Source organism: Bufo gargarizans, unplaced genomic scaffold (genome assembly GCF_014858855.1).
Source record: "Bufo gargarizans isolate SCDJY-AF-19 unplaced genomic scaffold, ASM1485885v1 original_scaffold_2122_pilon, whole genome shotgun sequence".
Taxonomy (NCBI): Eukaryota; Metazoa; Chordata; class Amphibia; order Anura; family Bufonidae; genus Bufo; species Bufo gargarizans.
Window position 1 is genome coordinate 27,639 of NW_025334654.1, and position 25,819 is coordinate 53,457.

Genomic DNA, 25,819 nt, shown 5'->3' on the forward strand with positions numbered 1-25,819 from the left:
ATATGGGGGGCACTGACTCTCACACATCAGCCTGTATATACAGGGGGAGAGCAGACGTCTCCTGAAGACCCCCACATCACCAAGCCAGGACATACGAGGACTGTATTATATGGGGGGCACTGACTCTCACACATCAGCCTGTATATACAGGGGGAGAGCAGACGTCTCCTGAAGACCCCCACATCACCAAGCCAGGACATACGAGGACTGTATTATATGGGGGGCACTGACTCTCACACATCAGCCTGTATATACAGGGGGAGAGCAGACGTCTCCTGAAGACCCCCACATCACCAAGCCAGGACATACGAGGACTGTATTATATGGGGGCACTGACTCTCACACATCAGCCTGTATATACAGGGGGAGAGCAGACGTCTCCTGAAGACCCCCACATCACCAAGCCAGGACATACGAGGTCTGTATTATATGGGGGGCACTGACTCTCACACATCATCCTGTATATACAGGGGGAGAGCAGACGTCTCCTGAAGACCCCCACATCACCAAGCCAGGAGATACGAGGACTGTATTATATGGGGGGCACTGACTCTCACACATCAGCCTGTATATACAGGGGGAGAGCAGACGTCTCCTGAAGACCCCCACATCACCAAGCTAGGACATACGAGGTCTGTATTATATGGGGGCACTGACTCTCACACATCATCCTGTATATACAGGGGGAGAGCAGACGTCTCCTGAAGACCCCCACATCACCAAGCCAGGACATACGAGGACTGTATTATATGGGGGGCACTGACTCTCACACATCAGCCTGTATATACAGGGGGAGAGCAGACGTCTCCTGAAGACCCCCACATCACCAAGCCAGGACATACGAGGACTGTATTATATGGGGGGCACTGACTCTCACACATCAGCCTGTATATACAGGAGGAGAGCAGACGTCTCCTGAAGACCCCCACATCACCAAGCCAGGACATACGAGGACTGTATTATATGGGGGGCACTGACTCTCACACATCAGCCAGTATATACAGGGGGAGAGCAGACGTCTCCTGAAGACCCCCACATCACCAAGCCAGGACATACGAGGACTGTATTATATGGGGGCACTGACTCTCACACATCAGCCTGTATATACAGGAGGAGAGCAGACGTCTCCTGAAGACCCCCACATCACCAAGCCAGGACATACGAGGACTGTATTATATTGGGGGCACTGACTCTCACACATCAGCCTGTATATACAGGGGGAGAGCAGACGTCTCCTGAAGACCCCCACATCACCAAGCCAGGACATACGAGGACTGTATTATATGGGGGCACTGACTCTCACACATCAGCCAGTATATACAGGGGGAGAGCAGACGTCTCCTGAAGACCCCCACATCACCAAGCCAGGACATACGAGGACTGTATTATATGGGGGGCACTGACTCTCACACATCAGCCTGTATATACAGGGGGAGAGCAGACGTCTCCTGAAGACCCCCACATCACCAAGCCAGGACATACGAGGACTGTATTATATGGGGCACTGACTCTCACACATCAGCCTGTATATACAGGAGGAGAGCAGACGTCTCCTGAAGACCCCCACATCACCAAGCCAGGACATACGAGGACTGTATTATATTGGGGGCACTGACTCTTACATCATCCTGTATATACAGGGGGAGAGCAGACGTCTCCTGAAGACCCCCACATCACCAAGCCAGGAGATACGAGGACTGTATTATATGGGGGCACTGACTCTCACACATCATCCTGTATATACAGGGGGAGAGCAGACGTCTCCTGAAGACCCCCACATCACCAAGCCAGGACATACGAGGACTGTATTATATTGGGGGGCACTGACTCTCACACATCAGCCTGTATATACAGGGGGAGAGCAGACGTCTCCTGAAGACCCCCACATCACCAAGCCAGGACATACGAGGACTGTATTATATGGGGGCACTGACTCTCACACATCAGCCTGTATATACAGGGGGAGAGCAGACGTCTCCTGAAGACCCCCACATCACCAAGCCAGGACATACGAGGACTGTATTATATGGGGGCACTGACTCTCACACATCAGCCTGTATATACAGGGGGAGAGCAGACGTCTCCTGAAGACCCCCACATCACCAAGCCAGGAGATACGAGGACTGTATTATATGGGGGCACTGACTCTCACACATCAGCCAGTATATACAGGGGGAGAGCAGACGTCTCCTGAAGACCCCCACATCACCAAGCCAGGACATACGAGGACTGTATTATATGGGGGCACTGACTCTCACACATCAGCCTGTATATACAGGGGAGAGCAGACGTCTCCTGAAGACCCCCACATCACCAAGCCAGGACATACGAGGACTGTATTATATGGGGGGCACTGACTCTCACACATCAGCCTGTATATACAGGGGGAGAGCAGACGTCTCCTGAAGACCCCCACATCACCAAGCCAGGACATACGAGGACTGTATTATATGGGGGCACTGACTCTCACACATCAGCCTGTATATACAGGGGGAGAGCAGACGTCTCCTGAAGACCCCCACATCACCAAGCCAGGACATACGAGGACTGTATTATATGGGGGGCACTGACTCTCACACATCAGCCTGTATATACAGGGGGAGAGCAGACGTCTACTGAAGACCCCCACATCACCAAGCCAGGACATATGAGGACTGTATTATATGGGGGGCACTGACTCTCACATCAGCCTGTATATACAGGGGGAGAGCAGACGTCTCCTGAAGACCCCCGATACTCCCACTGCCAGCACACAAGTGTCTCAGACAGGGCAGATGGTGAAATACCTGAGGCCGGAGCACAGGCTGAGGTCGCTCCAGGGGCCATCGCGTCCCACCAGAGTCCCGTGGTAGTAACAGTTCACCTGGAGAGACAGAAATCAGAGTGAAGGCGCCGTCCGCCCATCCAAAGCACAGCAACCAATCACAATGCTGGGAAAGAAAGTGCAGCCCTAGATTGGGTGGCCATATCACCTCCTAGATTGTGGTGCACGTGGGAAGGACCCCCTGCACCCCAATGGATGCCTAGATCCTCGCAACCATGGGCGATATATGAGGGTCCCCTTACCTGATGAGGCCTCCATGCACCCACAGAGGGACATATGAGGGTCCCTTACATGATGCGGTCTCCGCGCACCCACAGAGGGACATACGAGGGTCCTCTTACCTGATGAGAACTTTGCGCACCCACAGAGGGACATACGAGGGTCCTCTTACCTGATTAGATCTCCGCGCACCCACAGAGGGACATACAAGGGTCCCCTTACCTGATGAGGTCTCCGCGCACCAACAGAGGGACATACGAGGGTCCTCTTACCTGATGACATCTCTGCGCACCCACAGAGGGACATACAAGGGTCCTCTTACCTGATGAGGTCTCCATGCACCCACAGAGGGACATACGAGGGTCCTCTTACCTGATGAGGCCTCCATGCACCCACAGAGGGACATACGAGGGTCCTCTTACCTGATGAGGTCTCCGCGCACCCACAGAGGGACATACAAGGGTCCTCTTACCTGATGAGATCTCCGCGCACCCACAGAGGGACATACAAGGGTCCTCTTACCTGATGACATCTCTGCGCACCCACAGAGGGACATACAAGGGTCCTCTTACCTGATGAGGTCTCCATGCACCCACAGAGGGACATACGAGGGTCCTCTTACCTGATGAGATCTCTGCGCACCCACAGAGGGACATACGAGGGTCCTCTTACCTGATGAGGCCTCCATGCACCCACAGAGGGACATACGAGGGTCCTCTTACCTGATGAGGTCTCCGCGCACCCACAGAGGGACATACAAGGGTCCCCTTACCTGATGAGGTCTCTATGCACCCACAGAGGGACATACGAGGGTCCTCTTACCTGATGAGATCTCCACGCACCCACAGAGGAACATACAAGGGTCCCCTTACCTGATGAGATCTCCGCGCACCCACAAAGGGACATACGGGGGTCCCCTTACCTGATGAGAACTTCGCGCACCCACAGAGGGACATACGAGGGTCCTCTTACCTGATGAGGCCTCCATGCACCCACAGAGGGACATACGAGGGTCCCCTTACATGATGCGGTCTCCGCGCACCCACAGAGGGACATACGAGGGTCCTCTTACCTGATGAGATCTCCGCGCACCCACAGAGGGACATACGAGGGTCCTCTTACCTGATGAGATCTCCGCGCACCCACAGAGGGACATACGAGGGTCTCCTGACCTGCTGAGATCTCCGCGCACCCACAGAGGGACATATGAGGGTCCCTTTACCTGCTGAGATCTCCGCGCACCCACAGAGGGACATACGAGGGTCCCCTTACCTGATGAGATCTCTGCGCACCCACAGAGGGACATACAAGGGTCCCCTTACCTGATGAGGCCTCCATGAACCCACAGAGGGACATACCAGGGTCCCCTTACCTGATGAGGCCTCCATGCACCCACAGAGGGACATACGAGGGTCCCCTTACCTGATGAGGCCTCCCTGCACCCACAGAGGGACATATGAGGGTCCCTTACCTGATGAGATCTCCGCGCACCCACAGAGGAACATACGAGGGTCCCCTTACCTGATGAGGCCTCCCTGCACCCACAGAGGGACATATGAGGGTCCCTTACCTGATGAGATCTCTGCGCACCCACAGAGGAACATACGAGGGTCCCCTTACCTGATGAGGCCTTCCTGCACCCACAGAGGGACATACGAGGGTCCTCTTACCTGATGAGATCTCTGCGCACCCACAGAGGGACATACAAGGGTCCCCTTACCTGATGAGGTCTCCATGCACCCACAGAGGGACATATGAGGGTCCTCTTACCTGATGAGATCTCTGCGCACCCACAGAGGGACATACGAGGGTCCCCTTACCTGATGAGATCTCCGCGCACCCACAGAGGGACATATGAGGGTCCTCTTACCTGATGAGATCTCTGCGTACCCACAGTGGGACATATGAGGGTCTCCTGACCTGCTGAGGCCTCCATGCACCCACAGAGGGACATATGAGGGTCCCTTTACCTGATGAGATCTCTGCGCACCCACAGAGGGACATATGAGGGTCCCCTTACATGATGCGGTCTCCCCGCACCCACAGAGGGACATACGAGGGTCCCCTTACCTGATGAGATCTCTGCGCACCCACAGAGGGACATATGAGGGTCTCCTGACCTGATGAGATCTCCGCGCACCCACAGAGGAACATACGAGGGTCCCCTTACCTGATGAGATCTCCGCGCACCCACAGAGGGACATACGAGGGTCTCCTGACCTGATGAGATCTCTGCGCACCCACAGACCTGATGAGATCTCTGCGCACCCACAGAGGGACATACAAGGGTCCCCTTACCTGATGAGATCTCTGCGCACCCACAGACCTGATGAGATCTCTGCGCACCCACAGAGGGACATACGAGGGTCTCCTGACCTGATGAGATCTCTGCGCACCCACAGAGGGACATATGAGGGTCTCCTGACCTGATGAGATCTCTGCGCACCCACAGAGGGACATACAAGGGTCCCCTTACCTGATGAGAGCTCCCCGCACCCACAGAGGGACATACGAGGGTCCCCTTACCTGATGAGATCTCTGCGCACCAACAGAGGGACATATGAGGGTCCCTTTACCTGATGAGGTCTCTGCGCACCCACAGAACAACATATGAGGGTCTCCTGACCTGATGAGGTCTCTGCGCACCCACAGAGGGACATATGAGGGTCTCCTGACCTGATGAGATCTCTGCGCACCCACAGAGGGACATATGAGGGTCTCCTGACCTGATGAGATCTCCGCGCACCCACAGAGGAACATACGAGGGTCCCCTTACCTGATGAGATCTCCCCGCACCCACAGAGGGACATACGAGGGTCTCCTGACCTGATGAGATCTCTGCGCACCCACAGAGGGACATATGAGGGTCTCCTGACCTGATGAGATCTCTGCGCACCCACAGAGGGACATACAAGGGTCCCCTTACCTGATGAGAGCTCCCCGCACCCACAGAGGGACATACGAGGGTCCCCTTACCTGATGAGATCTCCGCGCACCCACAGAGGGACATACGAGGGTCCTCTTACCTGATGAGGTCTCCGCGCACCCACAGAACAACATATGAGGGTCTCCTGACCTGCTGAGGCTTCCAGCCACCCACAGAGGGAAATACGAGGGTCTCCTTACCTGATGAGGCCTCTGTTCTGTGACACGGCGACCATCGGGATGGTAATAGCTGACAGTGTGAAAGTCCGGCAGTAACTGTCTGGAAGAAAAAGTGAGGAAAGAGTTAAACTGTACGACTACAACACAAACTGGCTCTATACATGTGTCCTCCGCAGATGTAGCAGAGCCAAGAGAAAAATTCTGACACTTTCTAATTGTTTTCCATTTTCAGGACCTCTGCTTACTGACTGATCCCCTGACTAAATTCACTGACAGCAAGCATAATCCTGAGATGCCTCCTCAGCATGTGTGAACAGGACTGAGCTGCTCACAGTCAGGGGGCGCTGTGGCCACAGGCAGGGTGATGCCCATTATCCGGCCGCCATCTGCATTCCTCTTCCTATGGGCTAAGCACATCTATTTCCTGAGGCCCCGCTCCCCGACACCTTCCTAGCCTGCCCCCAGCCCTGACACCTTCCTAGCCTACCCCCAGCCCTGACACCTTCCTAGCCTCCCCCCAGCCCTGACACCTTCCTAGCCTCCCCCCAGCCCTGACACCTTCCTAGCCTGCCCCTTCCCCCCATCTCCTCAAAGAACGAGAGGAAACGCTTTCCGGACATAGTGTAAATAAAACATTTCTACACTAACCCCCATCATTGTGTGCCGAAAACTCCCTTCCTGTAGTGCCCATGTGCTCCTGCAGGTCTGGTGAGCACTCACCGGCTCCGGTGCAGATCCATGTGGACGCTCCGTGTGCCCAGCTCCAGGCTCAGCTGCAGGCGGTCAGGAAGAGTCTGAGGAGAAGAGCAGATCAGGGGTTATCCACCAGCGATGGTCGGGGACGCGTTCCTTCCCATCAATCGTCTGCTCGTCAGTGGAGGAGACATTTACATGCAGCGATCTCCTCCACAGTATAAGGAGCAGTGATCACTAATGTCACCACTCATCCTCATATAGAAGTGGTCCCTCCTGACAATCGTCTGCTCGTCAGTGGAGGAGACATTTACATGCAGCGATCTCCTCCACAGTATAAGGAGCAGTGATCTCCTCCACAGTATAGGGAGCAGTGATCACTAATGTCACCGCTCATCCTCATATAGAAGTGGTCCCTCCTGACAATCGTCTGCTCGTCAGTGGAGGAGACATTTACATGCAGCGATCTCCTCCACAGTATAAGGAGCAGTGATCACTAATGTCGCCTCATCCTCATATAGAAGTGGTCCCTCCTGACAATCGTCTGCTCGTCAGTGGAGGAGACATATACATGCAGTGATCTCCTCCACAGTATAGGGAGCAGTGATCACTAATGTCGCCTCATCCTCATATAGAAGTGGTCCCTCCTGACAATCGTCTGCTCGTCAGTGGAGGAGACATATACATGCAGTGATCTCCTCCACAGTATAGGGAGCAGAGCGCGGGTGAGAAGCCTGCAGAGGGCGGGTGAGAAGGCCGCAGAGCGCGGGCGAGAAGCCTGCAGAGGGCGGGCGAGAAGCCTGCAGAGGGCGGACGAGAAGCCTGCAGAGGGCGGACGAGAAGCCTGCAGAGGGCGGACGAGAAGCCTGCAGAGCACGGGTGAGAAGCCTGCAGAGGGCGGGTGAGAAGCCTGCAGAGGGCGGGTGAGAAGCCTGCAGAGCGCGGGTGAGAAGCCTGCAGAGGGCGGGTGAGAAGCCTGCAGAGGGCGGGTGAGAAGCCTGCAGAGGGCGGGTGAGAAGCCTGCAGAGGGCGGATGAGAAGCCTGCAGAGGGCGGGTGAGAAGCCTGCAGAGGGCGGGTGAGAAGCCAGCAGAGCGCGGGTGAGAATGCCGCAGAGGGCGGGTGAGAAGGCCGCAGAGGGCGGGTGAGAAGGCCGCAGAGCACGAGTAAGAAGCCTGCAGAGCGCGGGTGAGAAGTCTGCAGAGGGAGGGGGGAAGCCTGCAGAGCGCAGGTGAGAAGCCTGCAGAGGGAGGGGGGAAGCCTGCAGAGCGCGGGTGAGAAGGCCGCAGAGGGCGGGTGAGAAGGCCGCAGAGGGCGGGTGAGAAGGCCGCAGAGGGCGGGTGAGAAGGCCGCAGAGGGCGGGTGAGAAGGCCGCAGAGCGCGAGTGAGAAGCCTGCAGAGCGCGGGTGAGAAGCCTGCAGAGCGCGGGTGAGAAGTCTGCAGAGGGAGGGGGGAAGCCTGCAGAGCGCGGGTGAGAAGTCCGCAGAGGGCGGGTGAGAAGCCTGCAGAGGGCGGGTGAGAAGGCCGCAGAGGGCGGGTGAGAAGGCCGCAGAGGGCGGGTGAGAAGCCTGCAGAGGGAGGGGGGAAGCCTGCAGAGCGCAGGTGAGAAGCCTGCAGAGCGCGGGTGAGAAGTCTGCAGAGGGCGGGTGAGAAGGCCGCAGAGCGCGGGTGAGAAGCCTGCAGAGGGCGGGTGAGAAGGCCGCAGAGGGCGGGTGAGAAGGCCGCAGAGGGCGGGTGAGAAGCCTGCAGAGGGAGGGGGGAAGCCTGCAGAGCGCAGGTGAGAAGCCTGCAGAGCGCGGGTGAGAAGGCCGCAGAGGGCGGGTGAGAAGGCCGCAGAGCGCGGGTGAGAAGGCCGCAGAGGGCGGGTGAGAAGGCCGCAGAGCGCGAGTGAGAAGCCTGCAGAGCGCGGGTGAGAAGTCTGCAGAGGGAGGGGGGAAGCCTGCAGAGCGCAGGTGAGAAGCCTGCAGAGGGAGGGGGGAAGCCTGCAGAGCGCGGGTGAGAAGGCCGCAGAGGGCGGGTGAGAAGCCTGCAGAGGGCGGGTGAGAAGGCCGCAGAGGGCGGGTGAGAAGGCCGCAGAGGGCGGGTGAGAAGGCCGCAGAGCGCGGGTGAGAAGGCTGCAGAGCGCGGGTGAGAAGGCTGCAGAGCGCGGGTGAGAAGGCCGCAGAGGGCGGGTGAGAAGCCTGCAGAGGGCGGATGAGAAGGCCGCAGAGCGCAGGTGAGAAGGCTGCAGAGGGCGGGTGAGAAGCCTGCAGAGGGCGGGTGAGAAGGCCGCAGAGGGCGGGTGAGAAGGCCGCAGAGGGCGGGTGAGAAGGCCGCAGAGCGCGGGTGAGAAGGCTGCAGAGCGCGGGTGAGAAGGCCGCAGAGCGCGGGTGAGAAGTCTGCAGAGGGAGGGGGGAAGCCTGCAGAGCGCGGGTGAGAAGCCTGCAGAGCGCAGGTGAGAAGCCTGCAGAGCGCAGGTGAGAAGCCTGCAGAGCGCGGGTGAGAAGCCTGCAGAGGGCGGGTGAGAAGTCTGCAGAGGGAGGGGGGAAGCCTGCAGAGCGCGAGTGAGAAGCCTGCAGAGCGCGAGTGAGAAGCCTGCAGAGCGCGGGTGAGAAGTCTGCAGAGGGAGGGGGGAAGCCTGCAGAGCGCAGGTGAGAAGCCTGCAGAGGGAGGGGGGAAGCCTGCAGAGCGCGGGTGAGAAGGCCGCAGAGGGCGGGTGAGAAGCCTGCAGAGGGCGGGTGAGAAGGCCGCAGAGGGCGGGTGAGAGGCCGCAGAGGGCGGGTGAGAAGGCCGCAGAGCGCGGGTGAGAAGGCTGCAGAGCGCGGGTGAGAAGGCTGCAGAGCGCGGGTGAGAAGGCCGCAGAGGGCGGGTGAGAAGCCTGCAGAGGGCGGATGAGAAGGCCGCAGAGCGCAGGTGAGAAGGCTGCAGAGGGCGGGTGAGAAGCCTGCAGAGGGCGGGTGAGAAGGCCGCAGAGGGCGGGTGAGAAGGCCGCAGAGGGCGGGTGAGAAGCCTGCAGAGGGCGGATGAGAAGGCCGCAGAGCGCAGGTGAGAAGGCTGCAGAGGGCGGGTGAGAAGCCTGCAGAGGGCGGGTGAGAAGGCCGCAGAGGGCGGGTGAGAAGGGCCGCAGAGGGCGGGTGAGAAGGCCGCAGAGCGCGGGTGAGAAGGCTGCAGAGCGCGGGTGAGAAGGCCGCAGAGCGCGGGTGAGAAGTCTGCAGAGGGAGGGGGGAAGCCTGCAGAGCGCGGGTGAGAAGCCTGCAGAGCGCAGGTGAGAAGCCTGCAGAGCGCGGGTGAGAAGCCTGCAGAGCGCGGGTGAGAAGCCTGCAGAGGGCGGGTGAGAAGCCTGCAGAGGGCGGGTGAGAAGCCTGCAGAGCGCGGGTGAGAAGGCCGCAGAGGGCGGGTGAGAAGCCTGCAGAGGGCGGGTGAGAAGCCTGCAGAGGGCGGGTGAGAAGCCTGCAGAGGGCGGGTGAGAAGCCTGCAGAGGGCGGGTGAGAAGCCTGCAGAGGGCGGGTGAGAAGCCTGCAGAGCGCGGGTGAGAAGGCCGCAGAGGGCGGGTGAGAAGCCTGCAGAGGGCGGGTGAGAAGGCCGCAGAGCGCGGGTGAGAAGTCTGCAGAGGGAGGGGGGAAGCCTGCAGAGCGCAGGTGAGAAGCCTGCAGAGCGCGGGTGAGAAACCTGCATCCGGGGGGGCCCCGTCCAAACATACATCCGGGGGGGCCCCGTCCACAGATACATCCGGGGGGGCCCCGTCCACACATACATCCAGGGGGGCCCTGTCCACAGATACATCCGGGGGGGCCCCGTCCACAGATACATCAGGGGTCTCTCTTGCCTGCACTGTAACACACGTGTGTACAGGCCCCCAGCGTCCAGTAGATGAGCGGTGTTCATGACCGCCACGCTTCCAGAACATATTACAGGTCAGGGGCCACGCGTCTGGAGCTCAGTCCCTAGGGCCACATACTGGGCGCCGCTCCTGCAGAGACGTGGAAGATATGTGCAGCACAGAGGATTAGGAAGTGAGAGGTGGGTGTACCCGCACGCCCATCCCCCATCATTGTTCCAGGGTGCAGGAGGAAGGAACCCCTCCCTGTGACGCTGACATGTCTGTGAAACCCCCGCCACGGGGAGAGGAGGAAGCGTCTCATTCCTTCCAGGGCCAAGACGAGGGGGAGGAGCCTGGCCTGCACCTGTCCCGATACACCGCCACCAGAACGGCTGCATCACCACCTCCATACTCTGTGTGAACCAGCAAGCTCAGGATGAACACTGCACCAGATAAAGGGAATGATGGAGGACACTGCCCACTACAACTCCCAATCTCCACTCCGGACCCCACCACCACCTACTTGACACTTCAAATCTCTCCTGATATGAGCTCCTTCACTACAGGGACGCACATGACACTAGTGCCACTATGAAGGATGATGGGGGTGCTGATCCTGTGGCACAGATACTAAAATGACATGGTTACTGTCAGGCCGATGGAGCAGATCTCCAACAAGGTGGTCATCAGCAGAAGGGTGGTCCGCTGTCACATGGTAAAGGGCCCACCTGAAGGACATCATCCGGGGTCAGCGGGCGCCCGTCACAGCTCAGCTCCGGAACCACCTCCCAGTGCGGGGTCTGCAGGGACGCAGGACTACCCTCATCTGAAAGAGAGAGAGGATGGGGGTTATGATGAGCCACTGTGTATTAGTCAGTATGATAACATGTAACCCCCCCACACACCCTCAGGACCACCCCTCACATCCTGACTGAGGGACTCCGGCACTGAAAGGGTTACAGATCCAGAAAGAGCACAACGAGGAGGGGCAGATTGTGTCTCATTCACATCTGGAGGAGCGGACGGGGCCACACCCAGTGCAGAGCGAGAGAGGCTGCCCCGGGGGGCACTGTACCATCACAGAGACCCTGAGAGGCTGCCCCGGGGGCACTGTACCATCACAGAGACCCTGACAGGCTGCCCCGGGGGCACTGTACCATCACAGAGACCCTGAGAGGCTACCCCGGGGGCACTGTACCATCACAGAGACCCTGAGAGGCTGCCCCGGGGGCACTGTACCATCACACAGACCCTGAGAGGCTGCCCCGGGGGCACTGTACCATCACACGGACCCTGAGAGGCTGCCCCGGGGGCACTGTACCATCACAGAGACCCTGAGAGGCTGCCCCGGGGGCACTGTACCATCACAGAGACCCTGAGAGGCTGCCCCGGGGGCACTGTACCATCACACAGACCCTGAGAGGCTGCCCCGGGGGCACTGTACCATCACACGGACCCTGAGAGGCTGCCCCGGGGGCACTGTACCATCACAGAGACCCTGAGAGGCTACCCCGGGGGCACTGTACCATCACAGAGACCCTGAGAGGCTACCCCGGGGGCACTGTACCATCACAGAGACCCTGAGAGGCTGCCCCCGGGGGCACTGTACCATCACAGAGACCCTGAGAGGCTGCCCCGGGGCACTGTACCATCACAGAGACCCTGAGAGGCTGCCCCGGGGGCACTGTACCATCACAGAGACCCTGAGAGGCTACCCCGGGGGCACTGTACCATCACAGAGACCCTGAGAGGCTGCCCCGGGGGCACTGTACCATCACACAGACCCTGAGAGGCTGCCCCGGGGGCACTGTACCATCACAGAGACCCTGAGGAGGCTGCCCCGGGGGCACTGTACCATCACACAGACCCTGAGAGGCTGCCCCGGGGGCACTGTACCATCACAGAGACCCTGAGAGGCTGCCCCGGGGGCACTGTACCATCACACAGACCCTGAGAGGCTGCCCCGGGGGGCACTGTACCATCACAGAGACCCTGAGAGGCTGCCCCGGGGGGCACTGTACCATCACAGAGACCCTGAGAGGCTGCCCCGGGGGCACTGTACCATCACAGAGACCCTGGAGAGGCTGCCCCGGGGGCACTGTACCATCACACAGACCCTGAGAGGCTTGCCCCGGGGGCACTGTACCATCACACGGACCCTGAGAGGCTGCCCCGGGGGCACTGTACCATCACAGAGACCCTGAGAGGCTACCCCGGGGGCACTGTACCATCACAGAGACCCTGAGAGGCTGCCCCTGGGGGCACTGTACCATCACACAGACCCTGAGAGGCTGCCCCGGGGGCACTGTACCATCACACGGACCCTGAGAGGCTGCCCCGGGGCACTGTACCATCACACAGACCCTGAGAGGCTACCCCGGGGGCACTGTACCATCCAGAGACCCTGAGAGGCTGCCCCGGGGGCACTGTACCATCACACAGACCCTGAGAGGCTGCCCCGGGGGCACTGTACCATCACAGAGGACCCTGAGAGGCTGCCCCGGGGGCACTGTACCATCACACAGACCCTGAGAGGCTGCCCCGGGGGCACTGTTACCATCACAGAGACCCTGAGAGGCTGCCCCGGGGGCACTGTACCATCACAGAGACCCTGAGAGGCTGCCCCGGGGGGCACTGTACCATCACACAGACCCTGAGAGGCTGCCCCCACACAGTGACAGGTCTCCTCACACACACACACAGTGACGGGTCTCCTCACACACACACACAGTGACGGGTCTCCTCACACACACACACAGTGAGGGTCTCCTCACACACACACACAGTGACGGGTCTCCTCACACACACACAGTGACGGGTCTCCTCACACACACACAGTGACGGGTCTCCTCACACACACACAGTGACGGGTCTCCTCACACACACACAGTGACGGGTCTCCTCACACACACACACAGTGACGGGTCTCCTCACACACACACAGTGACGGGTCTCCTCACACACACACAGTGAGGGTCTCCTCACACACAACAGTGACGGGTCTCCTCACCCACACACAGTGACGGGTCTCCTCACACACACAGTGACGGGTCTCCTCACACACACACAGTGAGGGTTCCTCACACACACACAGTGACGGGTCTCCTCAACACACACAGTGACGGGTCCCTCACACACACACAGTGACAGGTCTCCTCACACACACCAGTGACGGGTCTCCTCACAAACACACAGTGACGGGTTCCCACACACACACACAGTGAGGTCTCCTCACACACACACACAGTGACGGGTCTCCTCACACACACACAGTGACGGGTCTCCTCACACACACAGTGACGGGTCTCTCACACACAGTGAAGGTCTCCTCACACACAACAGTGACGGGTCTCTCACACACACAGTGACGGTCTCCTCACACACACACAGTGACAGGTCTCCTAACACCACACACACAGTGACAGGTCTCCTCACACACACACAGTGACGTCCTCACACACACACAGTGACAGGTCTCTCACACACACACAGTGACAGGTCCTCACACACACACAGTGACGGGTCTCCTCACACACACAGTGACGGGTCTCCTCACACACACACCAGTGAAGGTCCTCACACACACACAGTGGAAGGTCTCCTCACACACACAGTGACAGGGTCTCTCACACACACACAGTGAAGGTTCCTCACACACACAGTGACAGGTCTCACACAACACACAGTGACAGGTCTCACCCACACACAGTGACAGGTCTCTCACACACACAGTGACAGGTCTCCTCAACACACACAGTGACGGGTCTCCTCAAACACACCGTGACAGGTCTCCTCACACACACACAGTGACGGGTTCTCCCACACACACAGTGACAGGTCTCTCACACACACACACAGTGACGGGTCTCCTCACACACACACACAGTGACGGGTCTCCTCACACACACAGTGACGGGTCTCCTCACACAACACAGGACGGGTCTCCTCACACACACAGTGACGGGTCTCCTCACACACACAGTGAGGGTCTCCTCACACACACACACAGGGACGGGTCTCCTCACACAACACACAGTGACGGGTCTCCTCACACACACACAGTGACGGGTCTCCTCACACACACACAGTGAAGGGTCTCCTCACACAAACACACAGTGACGGGTCTCCTCACACACACAGTGACGGGTCCTCACACACACACAGTGACGGGTCTCCTCAACAAACACACAGTGACAGGTCTCCTCACACACACACGTGACAGGTCTCCTCACACACACAGTGACAGGTCTCCTCAACACACACAGGACAGGGCTCTCCAACACACCAGTGACGGGTATCCTCACACAACACAGTGACGGGTCTCCTCACACACACAGTGACGGGTTCCTCACACACACAGTGAGGGTCTCCTCACACACACACAGTGACGGGTCTCCTCTCACACACACATGACGGGTTCCTCACACACACAGTGACAGGTCTCCACACACACACAGTGACGGGTTCCCTCACACACACACAGTGACAGGTCTCCTCACACACACACAGTGAGGTCTCCTCACACACACACAGGAGGGTTCCTCACACACACACACAGTGACAGGTCTCCTCACACACACACAGTGACAGGTCTCCTCACACACACACAGTGACAGGTCTCCTCACACACACACAGTGACGGGTCTCTCCTCACACAACACAGTGAGGGTCTCCTCACACACACACAGTGACAGGTCTCCTCACACAACACAGTGACGGGTCTCCTCACACACAACAGTGAGGTCTCTCCACACACACAGTGACGGGTCTCCTCACACACACACAGTGAGGGTCTCCTCACACACACACAGTGACAGGTTCTCACACACACACACACAGTGAAGGTCTCCTCACACACACAGTGACAGGTCTCCTCACACAACACACAGTGACGGGTCTCTCCCACACACACAGTGACAGGTCTCCTCACACACACACAGTGACAGGTTCTCACACACACACAGTGACAGGTCTCTCACACACACACAGTGACAGGTCTCCACACACACAACAGGACGGGTCTCCTCACACAACACAGTGACGGGTCTCCTCACACCAACAGTGACAGGTCTCACACACACACAGTGACGGGTCTCCTCACAACACAGGTGACAGGTCTCCTCACACACACACACAGTGACAGGTCTCCTCACACACACAGTGACAGGTCTCACACACACACAGTGACGGGTCTCCTCACACACACAGTGACAGGTCTCCTCACCACACACACAGTACGGGTCTCTCACACACACAGTGACAGGTCTCTCACACACACAGGACAGGTCTCCTCAACACACACAGTGACGGGTCTCATCACACACCACAGTGAGGGTCTCCTCACACACACACACAGTGACGGGTCTCCTCACACACAACACAGTGACGGGTCCTCACACACACACACAGTGACGGGTCTCCTCACACACACACAGTGACGGGTCTCCTCACACACACACAGTGACGGGTCTCCTCACACACACACAGTGACGGGTTCCTCACACACACACAGTGACGGGTCCTCACACACACACAGTGACAGGTCTCCTCACACACACACAGTGACGGGTCTCCTACACACACACAGTGACGGGTCCTCAACACACACACAGTGACAGGTCTCCTCACACACACACAGTGACAGGTCTCCTCACACACACAGTGACAGGTCTCCTCACACACACACAGTGACGGGTCTCCTCACACACAGTGACAGGTCTCTCACACACACACAGTGACAGGTCTCCACACACACACAGTGACGGGTCTCCTCACACACACACAGTGAAGGTCTCCCACACACACACAGTGACAGGTCTCCTCACACACACACAGTGACAGGTCTCCTCACACACACAGTGACAGGTCTCCTCACACACACACAAGTGACGGGTCTCCTACACCCACACAGTGACAGGTCTCCTCACACACACAGTGACAGGTCTCCTCACACACACCAGTGACGGGTCTCCTCACACACACAGTGACAGGTCTCCTCACACACACACACAGGAGAGGTCTCCTCACACACACACAGTGACAGGTCTCACACACACACAGTGACAGGTCTCACCACACACACAGTGACAGGTCTCACACACACAGTGACAGGTCTCCTCACACCCACAGTGACGGGTCTCCTCACACACACAGTGACGGGTCTCCTCACACACACAGTGACAGGTCTCCTCACAAACACACAGTGGGGTCTCCTCACACACACAGTGAAGGTTCCTCACACACACACACAGTGACGGTCCTCACACACACACACAGTGACGGGTCTCCTCACACACACACAGGACGGGTCTCCTCACACACACAGTGACGGGTCTCCTCACACACACACAGTGACAGGTCTCCTCACACACACACAGTGACAGGTCTCCTCACACACACAGTGACAGGTCTCCTCACACAACACAGTGCGGGTCTCCTCACACACACAGTGACGGGTCTCCTCACACACACACAGTGACGGGTCTCCTCACACACACACAGTGACGGGTCTCCTCACACACACAGTGACGGGCTCCTCACACACACACAGTGACGGGTTCTCTCACACACACAGTGAAGGGTCTCTCTCACACACACAGTGACGGGTCTCCTCACACACACACAGTGACGGGTCTCCTCACACACACACCAGTGACAGGTCTCCTCACACACACACAGGGGTTCTCACACAACACCAGGGGGTCCTCCTCACACACACACAGTGACAGGTCTCCTCAACACACAACACACAGTGACAGGTCTCCTCACCACACCAGTGACAGGTCTCCTCACACCACACACAGTGACGGGTCTCCTCACACACACACAGTGACAGGTCTCCTCACACACACACAGTGAGGTCTCCTCACACACACACAGTGACAGGTCTCCTCACACACACACAGTGACAGGTCCTCACACACACACAGTGACGGGTCCTCACCACACAGTGACGGGTCTCTCACACACACAGTGACAGGTCTAACACACACACAGTGACGGGTCCTCACACACACAGTGACAGGTCTCCTCACACACACACACAGTGACAGGTCTCCTCACACACACAGACAGGTCTCACACACACAGGACGGGGTCTCCTCACACACACAGTGACAGGTCTCCTCACACACACAGTGACGGGTCTCACACACACAGTGACGGGTCTCCTCACACACACAGTGACAGGTCTCCTCACAAACACACAGTGAAGGTATCCCACACACACAGGACAGGTCTCCTCACACACACACACAGTGACGGGTCTCCTCACACACACACAGTGACGGGTATCCTCACACACACAGTGACGGGTCTCCTCACACACACAGTGACGGGTCTCCTCACAACACACAGTGACAGGTCTCACACAACACAGTGACGGGTCTCCTCACACACACAGTGACAGGTCTCCTCACACACACACACAGTGACAGGTCTCCTCACACACCACAGTGACAGGTCTCCTCACACACACACAGTGACGGGTCCTCACACAAACACAGTGAAGGTCTCCTCACAACACACACAGTGACGGTCTCCTCACAACACACACAGTGACGGGTTCCTCACACACACACAGTGACGGGCTCCTCACACACACACAGTGACGGGTCTCCTCACACAACACAGTGACAGGTCTCCTCACACACACACAGTGACAGGTCTCCTCACACACACAGTGACAGGTCTCCTCACACACACACAGTGACGGGTCTCCTCACACACACACAGTGACGGTCTCCTACACACACAGTGACGGGTCTCCTCACACACACACAGTGACGGGTCTCCTCACACACACAGTGACGGGTCTCCTCACACACACAGTGACGGGTCTCCTCACACACACACAGTGACGGGTCTCTCTAACACACACAGTGACGGGTCTCCTCTCACACACACAGTGACGGGTCTCCTCTCACACACACAGTGACAGGTCTCCTCACACACACACAGTGACAGGTCTCCTCACACACACAGTGACAGGTCTCCTCACACACACAGTGACAGGTCCTCACCACACACAGTGAGGGTCTATCACACACACAGTGACAGGTCTCCTCACACACACAGTGACAGGTCTCCTCACAACACAGTGACAGGTCTCCTCACACACACACAAGTGACGGGTCTCCTCACACACACACAGTGACGGGTCTCCTCACACACACAGTGACGGGCTCTCACACACACACAGTGACGGGTTCTCCTCACACACACACAGTGACGGGTCTCTCACACACACAGTGACGGGTCTCCTCACACACACAGTGACGGGTTCCTCTCACACACACAGTGACGGGTCTCCTCTCACACACACAGTGAGGGTCTCCTCTCACAACACGTGACAGGTCTCCTCACACACACACGTGACGGGTCTCCTCAAACACACACAGTGACAGGTCTCCTCACACACACACAGTGACGGTCTCCACACACACACAGTGACGGGTCTCTCACACACACACAGTGACGGGTCTCCTCACACACACAGTGACGGGTCTCCTCACACACACCAGTGACGGGTCTCCTCACACACACACAGTGAGGGTCTCCGCACACACACACAGTGACGGGTCTCCTCACACACACAGTGACGGGTCTCCTCACACAAACAGTGACGGTCTCCTCACACACACAGTGACGGGTCTCCTCACACACACCAGTGACGGGTCTCCTCACACACAACAGTGACGGGTCTCCTCACACACACAGTGACGGGTCTCCTCACACACACGTGACAGGTCTCCTCACACACACAGTGACAGGTCCTCACACACACACAGTGACAGGTCTCCTCAAACACACACAGTGACAGGTCTCCTCACACACACAGTGACGGGTCTCCTCACACACACAGTGACAGGTCTCCTCACACACACAGTGACAGGTCTCCTCACACACACAGTGACAGGTCTCCTCACACACACAGTGACAGGTCTCTCACACACACACAGTGACAGGGTCTCCTCACACACACACACAGTGACAGGTCTCCTCACACACACACAGTGACGGGTCTCCTCACACACACACAGTGACGGGTCTCCTCACACACACACAGTGACGGGTCTCCTCACACACACACAGTGACAGGTCTCCTCACACACACAGTGACAGGTCTCCTCACACACACACAGTGACAGGTCTCCTCACACACACCAGTGACAGGTCTCCTCACACACACAGTGACAGGTCTCCTCACACACACACAGTGACGGGTTCCTACACACACACAGTGAGGGTCTCCCACACACACGTGACAGGTCTCCTCACACACACAGTGACAGGTCTCACACACACACAGTGACGGGTCTCCTCACACACACAGTGACAGGTCTCCTCACACACACACAGTGACAGGTCTCCTCACACACACACACAGTGACAGGTCTCCTCAACACACCACAGTGACAGGTCTCCTCACACACACACAGGACAGGTCCCTCACACACACACAGTGACAGGTCTCTCCTCACACACACACAGTGACAGGTCTCACACACACACAGTGACGGGTCTCCTACACACACAGTGACAGTCTCCTCACACACACACAGTGACAGGTCTCCTCACACACACACAGTGAAGGTCTCCTCACACCACACAGTGACAGGTCTCCTCACACACCACAGTGACAGGTCCTCACACACAAACAGGACAGGTCTCCTCACACACACAGTGACAGGTCTCCTCACACACACACAGTGACAGGTCTCCTCACACACACACAGTGACGGGTCTCTCACACACACACAGTGACGGGTCTCTCAACACACACAGTGACAGGTTCCTCACACACACACAGTGACAGGTCTCCTCACACACACACACAGTGACAGGTCTCCTCACACACACACAGTGACGGTTCTCACACACACGTGACAGGTCTCCTCACAACACAGTGACAGGTTCCTCACACACATAGTGACAGGTTCCTCACACACACAGTGACAGGTCTCCTCACACACACACACAGTGACAGGTCTCCTCACACACACACAGTGAGGTCTCCTCACACACAACAGTGACAGGTCTCCTCACACACAGTGACAGGTTCCTCACACACACAGTGACAGGTCTCCCACACACCACAGTGACAGGTCTCCTCACACACACACGGGTCTCCTCACACACACACAGTGACGGGTCTCCTCACACACACAGTGACGGGTCTCCTCACACACACACAGTGACAGGTCTCCTCACACCACACAGTGACAGGTCTCCTCACCACACACAGTGACAGGTCTCCTCCACACACACAGTGACAGGTCTCCTCACACACACACAGTGAAGGTCTCCTCACACACACACAGTGACAGGTCTCTCACACACACACACACAGTGACAGGTCTCCTCACACACACACAGTGACAGGTCTCCTCACACCACAGTGACAGGTCTCCTCACACACACAGTGACAGGTCTCTCACACACACCAGTGACAGTCTCCTCACACACACAGTGAGGTCTCCTCAAACACACAGTGACAGGTTCCTCCACACACCAGTGACGGGTCTCCCACACACACACAGTGACAGGTCTCCTCACACACACACAGTGACAGGTCTCCTCACACACACAGTGACAGGTCTCCTCAAAACACACACAGTGACAGGTCTCCTCACACACACACAGTGACAGGTCTCCTCACACACACACAGGACGGGTCTCCTCACACACACACAGTGACAGGTCCTCACACACACAGTGACGGGTCTCCTCACACACACACACAGTGACAGGTCTCCTCACCACACACAGTGACAGGTCTCCTCACACACCACGGACGGGTCTCCTCACACACCACAGTGACAGGTCTCCTCACACACACACACACACACAGTGACAGGTCTCCTCACACACACACACAGTGAGGTCTCCTCACACACACAGTGACGGGTCTCCTCACACACACAGTGACGGGTCTCCTCACACACACAGTGACGGGTCTCCTCACACACACACAGTGACAGGTCTCCTCACACACACACACACCCACACACACACACACAGTGACAGGTCTCCTCACACACACACAGTGACAGGTCTCCTCACACACACACAGTGACAGGTCTCCTCACACACACAGTGACGGGTCTCCTCACACACACAGTGACAGGTCTCCTCACACACACACACACACACACAGTGACGGTCTCCTCACACACACACAGTGACAGGTCTCCTCACACACACACAGTGACAGGTCTCCCACACACACACAGTGACAGGTCTCACCACACACACAGTGACGGGTCTCCTCACACACACAGTGACAGGTCTCCTCAACACACACACACAGTGACAGGTCTCCTCACACACACACAGTGACAGGTCTCCTCACACACACAGTGACAGGTCTCCTCACACACACAGTGACGGGTCTCCTCACACACACACAGTGACAGGTCTCCTCACACACAGTGACAGGTCTCCTCACACACACACACAGTGACAGGTCTCCTCACACACACACACAGTGACAGGTCTCCTCACACACACACAGTGACAGGTCTCCTCACCACACACAGTGACAGGTCTCTCACACACACACACAGTGACAGGTCTCCTCACACACACACAGTGAGGTCTCCTCACACACAGGACAGTCTCCTCACACACACAGTGACAGGTCTCCTCAACACACACACAGTGACGGGTCTCCTCACACACACACAGTGACGGGTCTCCTCACACACACCAGTGACAGGTCTCCTCACACACACACAGTGACAGGTCTCCTCACACACACACAGTGACGGGTTCTCCCCACACACACACAGTGACAGGTCTCCTCACACACACACAGTGACAGGTCTCCCACACACACACACACAGTGACAGGTCTCCTCACACACACACAGTGAGGTCTCCTCACACACACAGTGACGGGTCTCCTCACACAACACACAGTGACAGGTCTCCTCCACACACACAGTGACAGGTCTCCTCACACACACACAGTGACAGGTCTCCCACACACACACACACAGTGACAGGTCTCCTCACACACACACAGTGACAGGTCTCCTCACACACACACACAGTGACAGGTCTCCTCACACACACAGTGACAGGTCTCCTCACACACACACAGTGACAGGTCTCCTCACACACAGTGACAGGTCTCCTCACACACACAGTGACGGGTCTCACACACACACACACCACACACCAGTGACAGGTCTCCTCACACACACACAGTGACAGGTCTCCTCACACACACACAGTGACAGGTCTCCTCACACACACAGTGACAGGTCTCCTCACACACACAGTGACAGGTCTCCTCACACACACACACACAGTGACAGGTCTCCTACACACACACACACACACAGTGACGGGTCTCCTCACACACACACACACACACACAGTGAGGGCTCCTCACACACACACAGTGACAGGTCTCCTCACACACACACACAGTGACGGGTCTCCTCACACACACACAGTGACAGGTCTCCTCACACACACAGTGACAGGTCTCCTCACACACACACAGTGACGGGTCTCCTCACACACACACAGTGACGGGTCTCCTCACACACACACGTGACAGTCTCCTCACACACACACAGTGACAGGTCTCCTCACACACACACAGTGACGGGTCTCCTCACACACACAGTGAGGGTCTCCTCACACACACACAGTGACAGGTCTCCTCACACACACACAGTGACAGGTCTCCTCACACACACACAGTGACAGGTCTCCTCACACACACACAGTGACGGTCTCCTCACACACACACAGTGACAGGTCTCCTCACAACACACACAGTGACGGGTCTCCTCACACACACAGTGACGGGTCTCCTCACACACACAGTGACGGGTCTCCTCACACACACAGTGACAGGTCTCACACACACACAGTGACGGGTCTCCTCACACACACACAGTGACAGGTCTCCTCACACACACACAGTGACAGGTCTCCTCACACACACACAGTGACGGGTCTCCTCACACACACAGTGACAGGTCTCCTCACACACACACAGTGACAGGTCTCCTCACACACACACAGTGACAGGTCTCCTCACACACACACAGTGACAGGTCTCCTCACACACACACAGTGAGGGTCTCCTCACACACACAGTGACGGGTCTCCTCACACACACACAGTGACTGGTCTCCTCACACACACAGTGACAGGTCTCCTCACACACACAGTGACAGGTCTCCTCACACACACACAGTGACGGGTCTCCTCACACACACACAGTGACAGGTCTCCTCACACACACAGTGACAGGTCTCCTCACACACACAGTGACGGGTCTCCTCACACACACACAGTGACGGGTCTCCTCACACACACACAGTGACGGGTCTCCTCACACACACACAGTGACAGGTCTCCTCACACACACAGTGACAGGTCTCCTCACACACACAGTGACAGGTCTCCTCCACACACAGTGACAGGTCTCCTCACACACACAGTGACGGGTCTCCTCACACACACACAGTGACAGGTCTCCTCACACACACACAGTGACAGGTCTCCTCACACACACACAGTGACAGGTCTCCTCACACACACAGTGACAGGTCTCCTCACACACACAGTGACAGGTCTCCTCACACACACACAGTGACGGGTCTCCTCACACACATAGTGACAGGTCTCCTCACACACACACAGTGACAGGTCTCCTCACACACACAGTGACGGGTCTCCTCACACACACACACACAGTGACGGGTCTCCTCACACACACACAGTGACGGGTTCCTCACACACACAGTGACGGGTCTCCTCACCACACCACAGTGACAGGTCTCCTCACACACACAGTGACAGGTCTCCTCACACACACACAGTGACAGGTCTCCTCACACACACAGTGACAGGTCTCCTCACACACACAGTGACAGGTCTCCTCACACACACAGTGACAGGTCTCCTCACACACAGTGACAGGTTCCTCACACACACAGTGACAGGTCTCCTCACACACCAGTGACGGTCCCTCACACACACACAGTGACAGGTCTCCTCACACACACACAGTGACAGGTCTCCTCACACCACAGTGACAGGTCTCCTCACACACACACAGTGACAGGTCTCCTCACACACACAGTGACAGGTCTCCTCACACACACAGTGACAGGTCTCCTCACACACACACAGTGACGGGTCTCCTCACACACACAGTGACAGGTCTCCTCACACACAGTGACAGGTCTCCTCACACACACAGTGACAGGTCTCCTCACACACACAGTGACAGGTCTCCTCACACACACACACACCTGCCGTCCTCCTCCTCAGGCTCCCGCCCGGACGTCCCGCGCTCAGGCCCAGCACGAGCAGCCACAGCCGGAGCCTCATCCTCCGCTCTCCCCGGCAGTAGTGACTGAGGGACAGGCCGGGAAGTGCTGGAAGACCAGAGGCACAGCGGACGGGGCGGGGCCATTGTCTAGGGGGCGGGGCCTTCGGAGGAGGGAAAATCTGTCTTCAGAGCAGAGCTGCAGTTTATGTATAAAGAAGAAGTAAGTGACAGGAAGGGACATGTATGTGACAGGACATGTATGTGACAGGAAGGGACATGTATGTGACAGGACATGTATGTGACAGGACATGTATGTGACAGGAGGGGACATGTATGTGACAGGAAGGGACATGTATGTGACAGGAGGGGACATGTATGTCAGGAAGGGACATGTATGTGACAGGACATGTATGTGACAGGAAGGGACATGTATGTGACAGGACATGTATGTGACAGGACATGTATGTGACAGGAGGGGACATGTATGTGACAGGAAGGGACATGTATGTGACAGGAGGGGACATGTATGTGACAGGAAGGGACATGTATGTGACAGGACATGTATGTGACGGACATGTATGTGACAGGAGGGGACATGTATGTGACAGGAGGGGACATGTATGTGACAGGATGTATGTGACAGGAGGGGACATGTATGGACAGGAGGGGACATGTATGTGACAGGAGGGGACATGTATGTGACAGGAGGGGACATGTATGTGACAGGAGGGGACATGTATGTGACAGGACATGTATGTGACAGGAGGGGACATGTATGTGACAGGAGGGGACATGTATGGGACAGGAGGGGACATGTATGTGACAGGAGGGGACATGTATGGACAGGACATGTATGTGACAGGGGCCCTGTATGTGAC

At 57.4% G+C, this 25,819-nt stretch overlaps 1 protein-coding gene across 1 annotated transcript in view; it reads right to left on the reverse strand.

Annotated features, from left to right (window-relative positions):
- Nucleotides 1-25,050, reverse strand: part of LOC122923991 (disintegrin and metalloproteinase domain-containing protein 12-like) — a gene marked incomplete at its 3' end in the record, with an annotated part of 52,286 nt that extends 27,236 nt beyond the window's left edge. Inside the window, exons 1-5 of the mRNA XM_044274918.1 lie at nt 24,922-25,050; nt 11,368-11,465; nt 6,869-6,942; nt 6,170-6,248; nt 2,787-2,863 (exon numbers count right to left, since the gene is read on the reverse strand). Coding sequence (XP_044130853.1) covers nt 2,787-2,863; nt 6,170-6,248; nt 6,869-6,942; nt 11,368-11,465; nt 24,922-25,000 — 407 coding nt within the window. The remainder of the gene's footprint in view (nt 1-2,786; nt 2,864-6,169; nt 6,249-6,868; nt 6,943-11,367; nt 11,466-24,921) is intronic.
- Between the last annotated feature and the right edge of the window lie 769 nt (nt 25,051-25,819).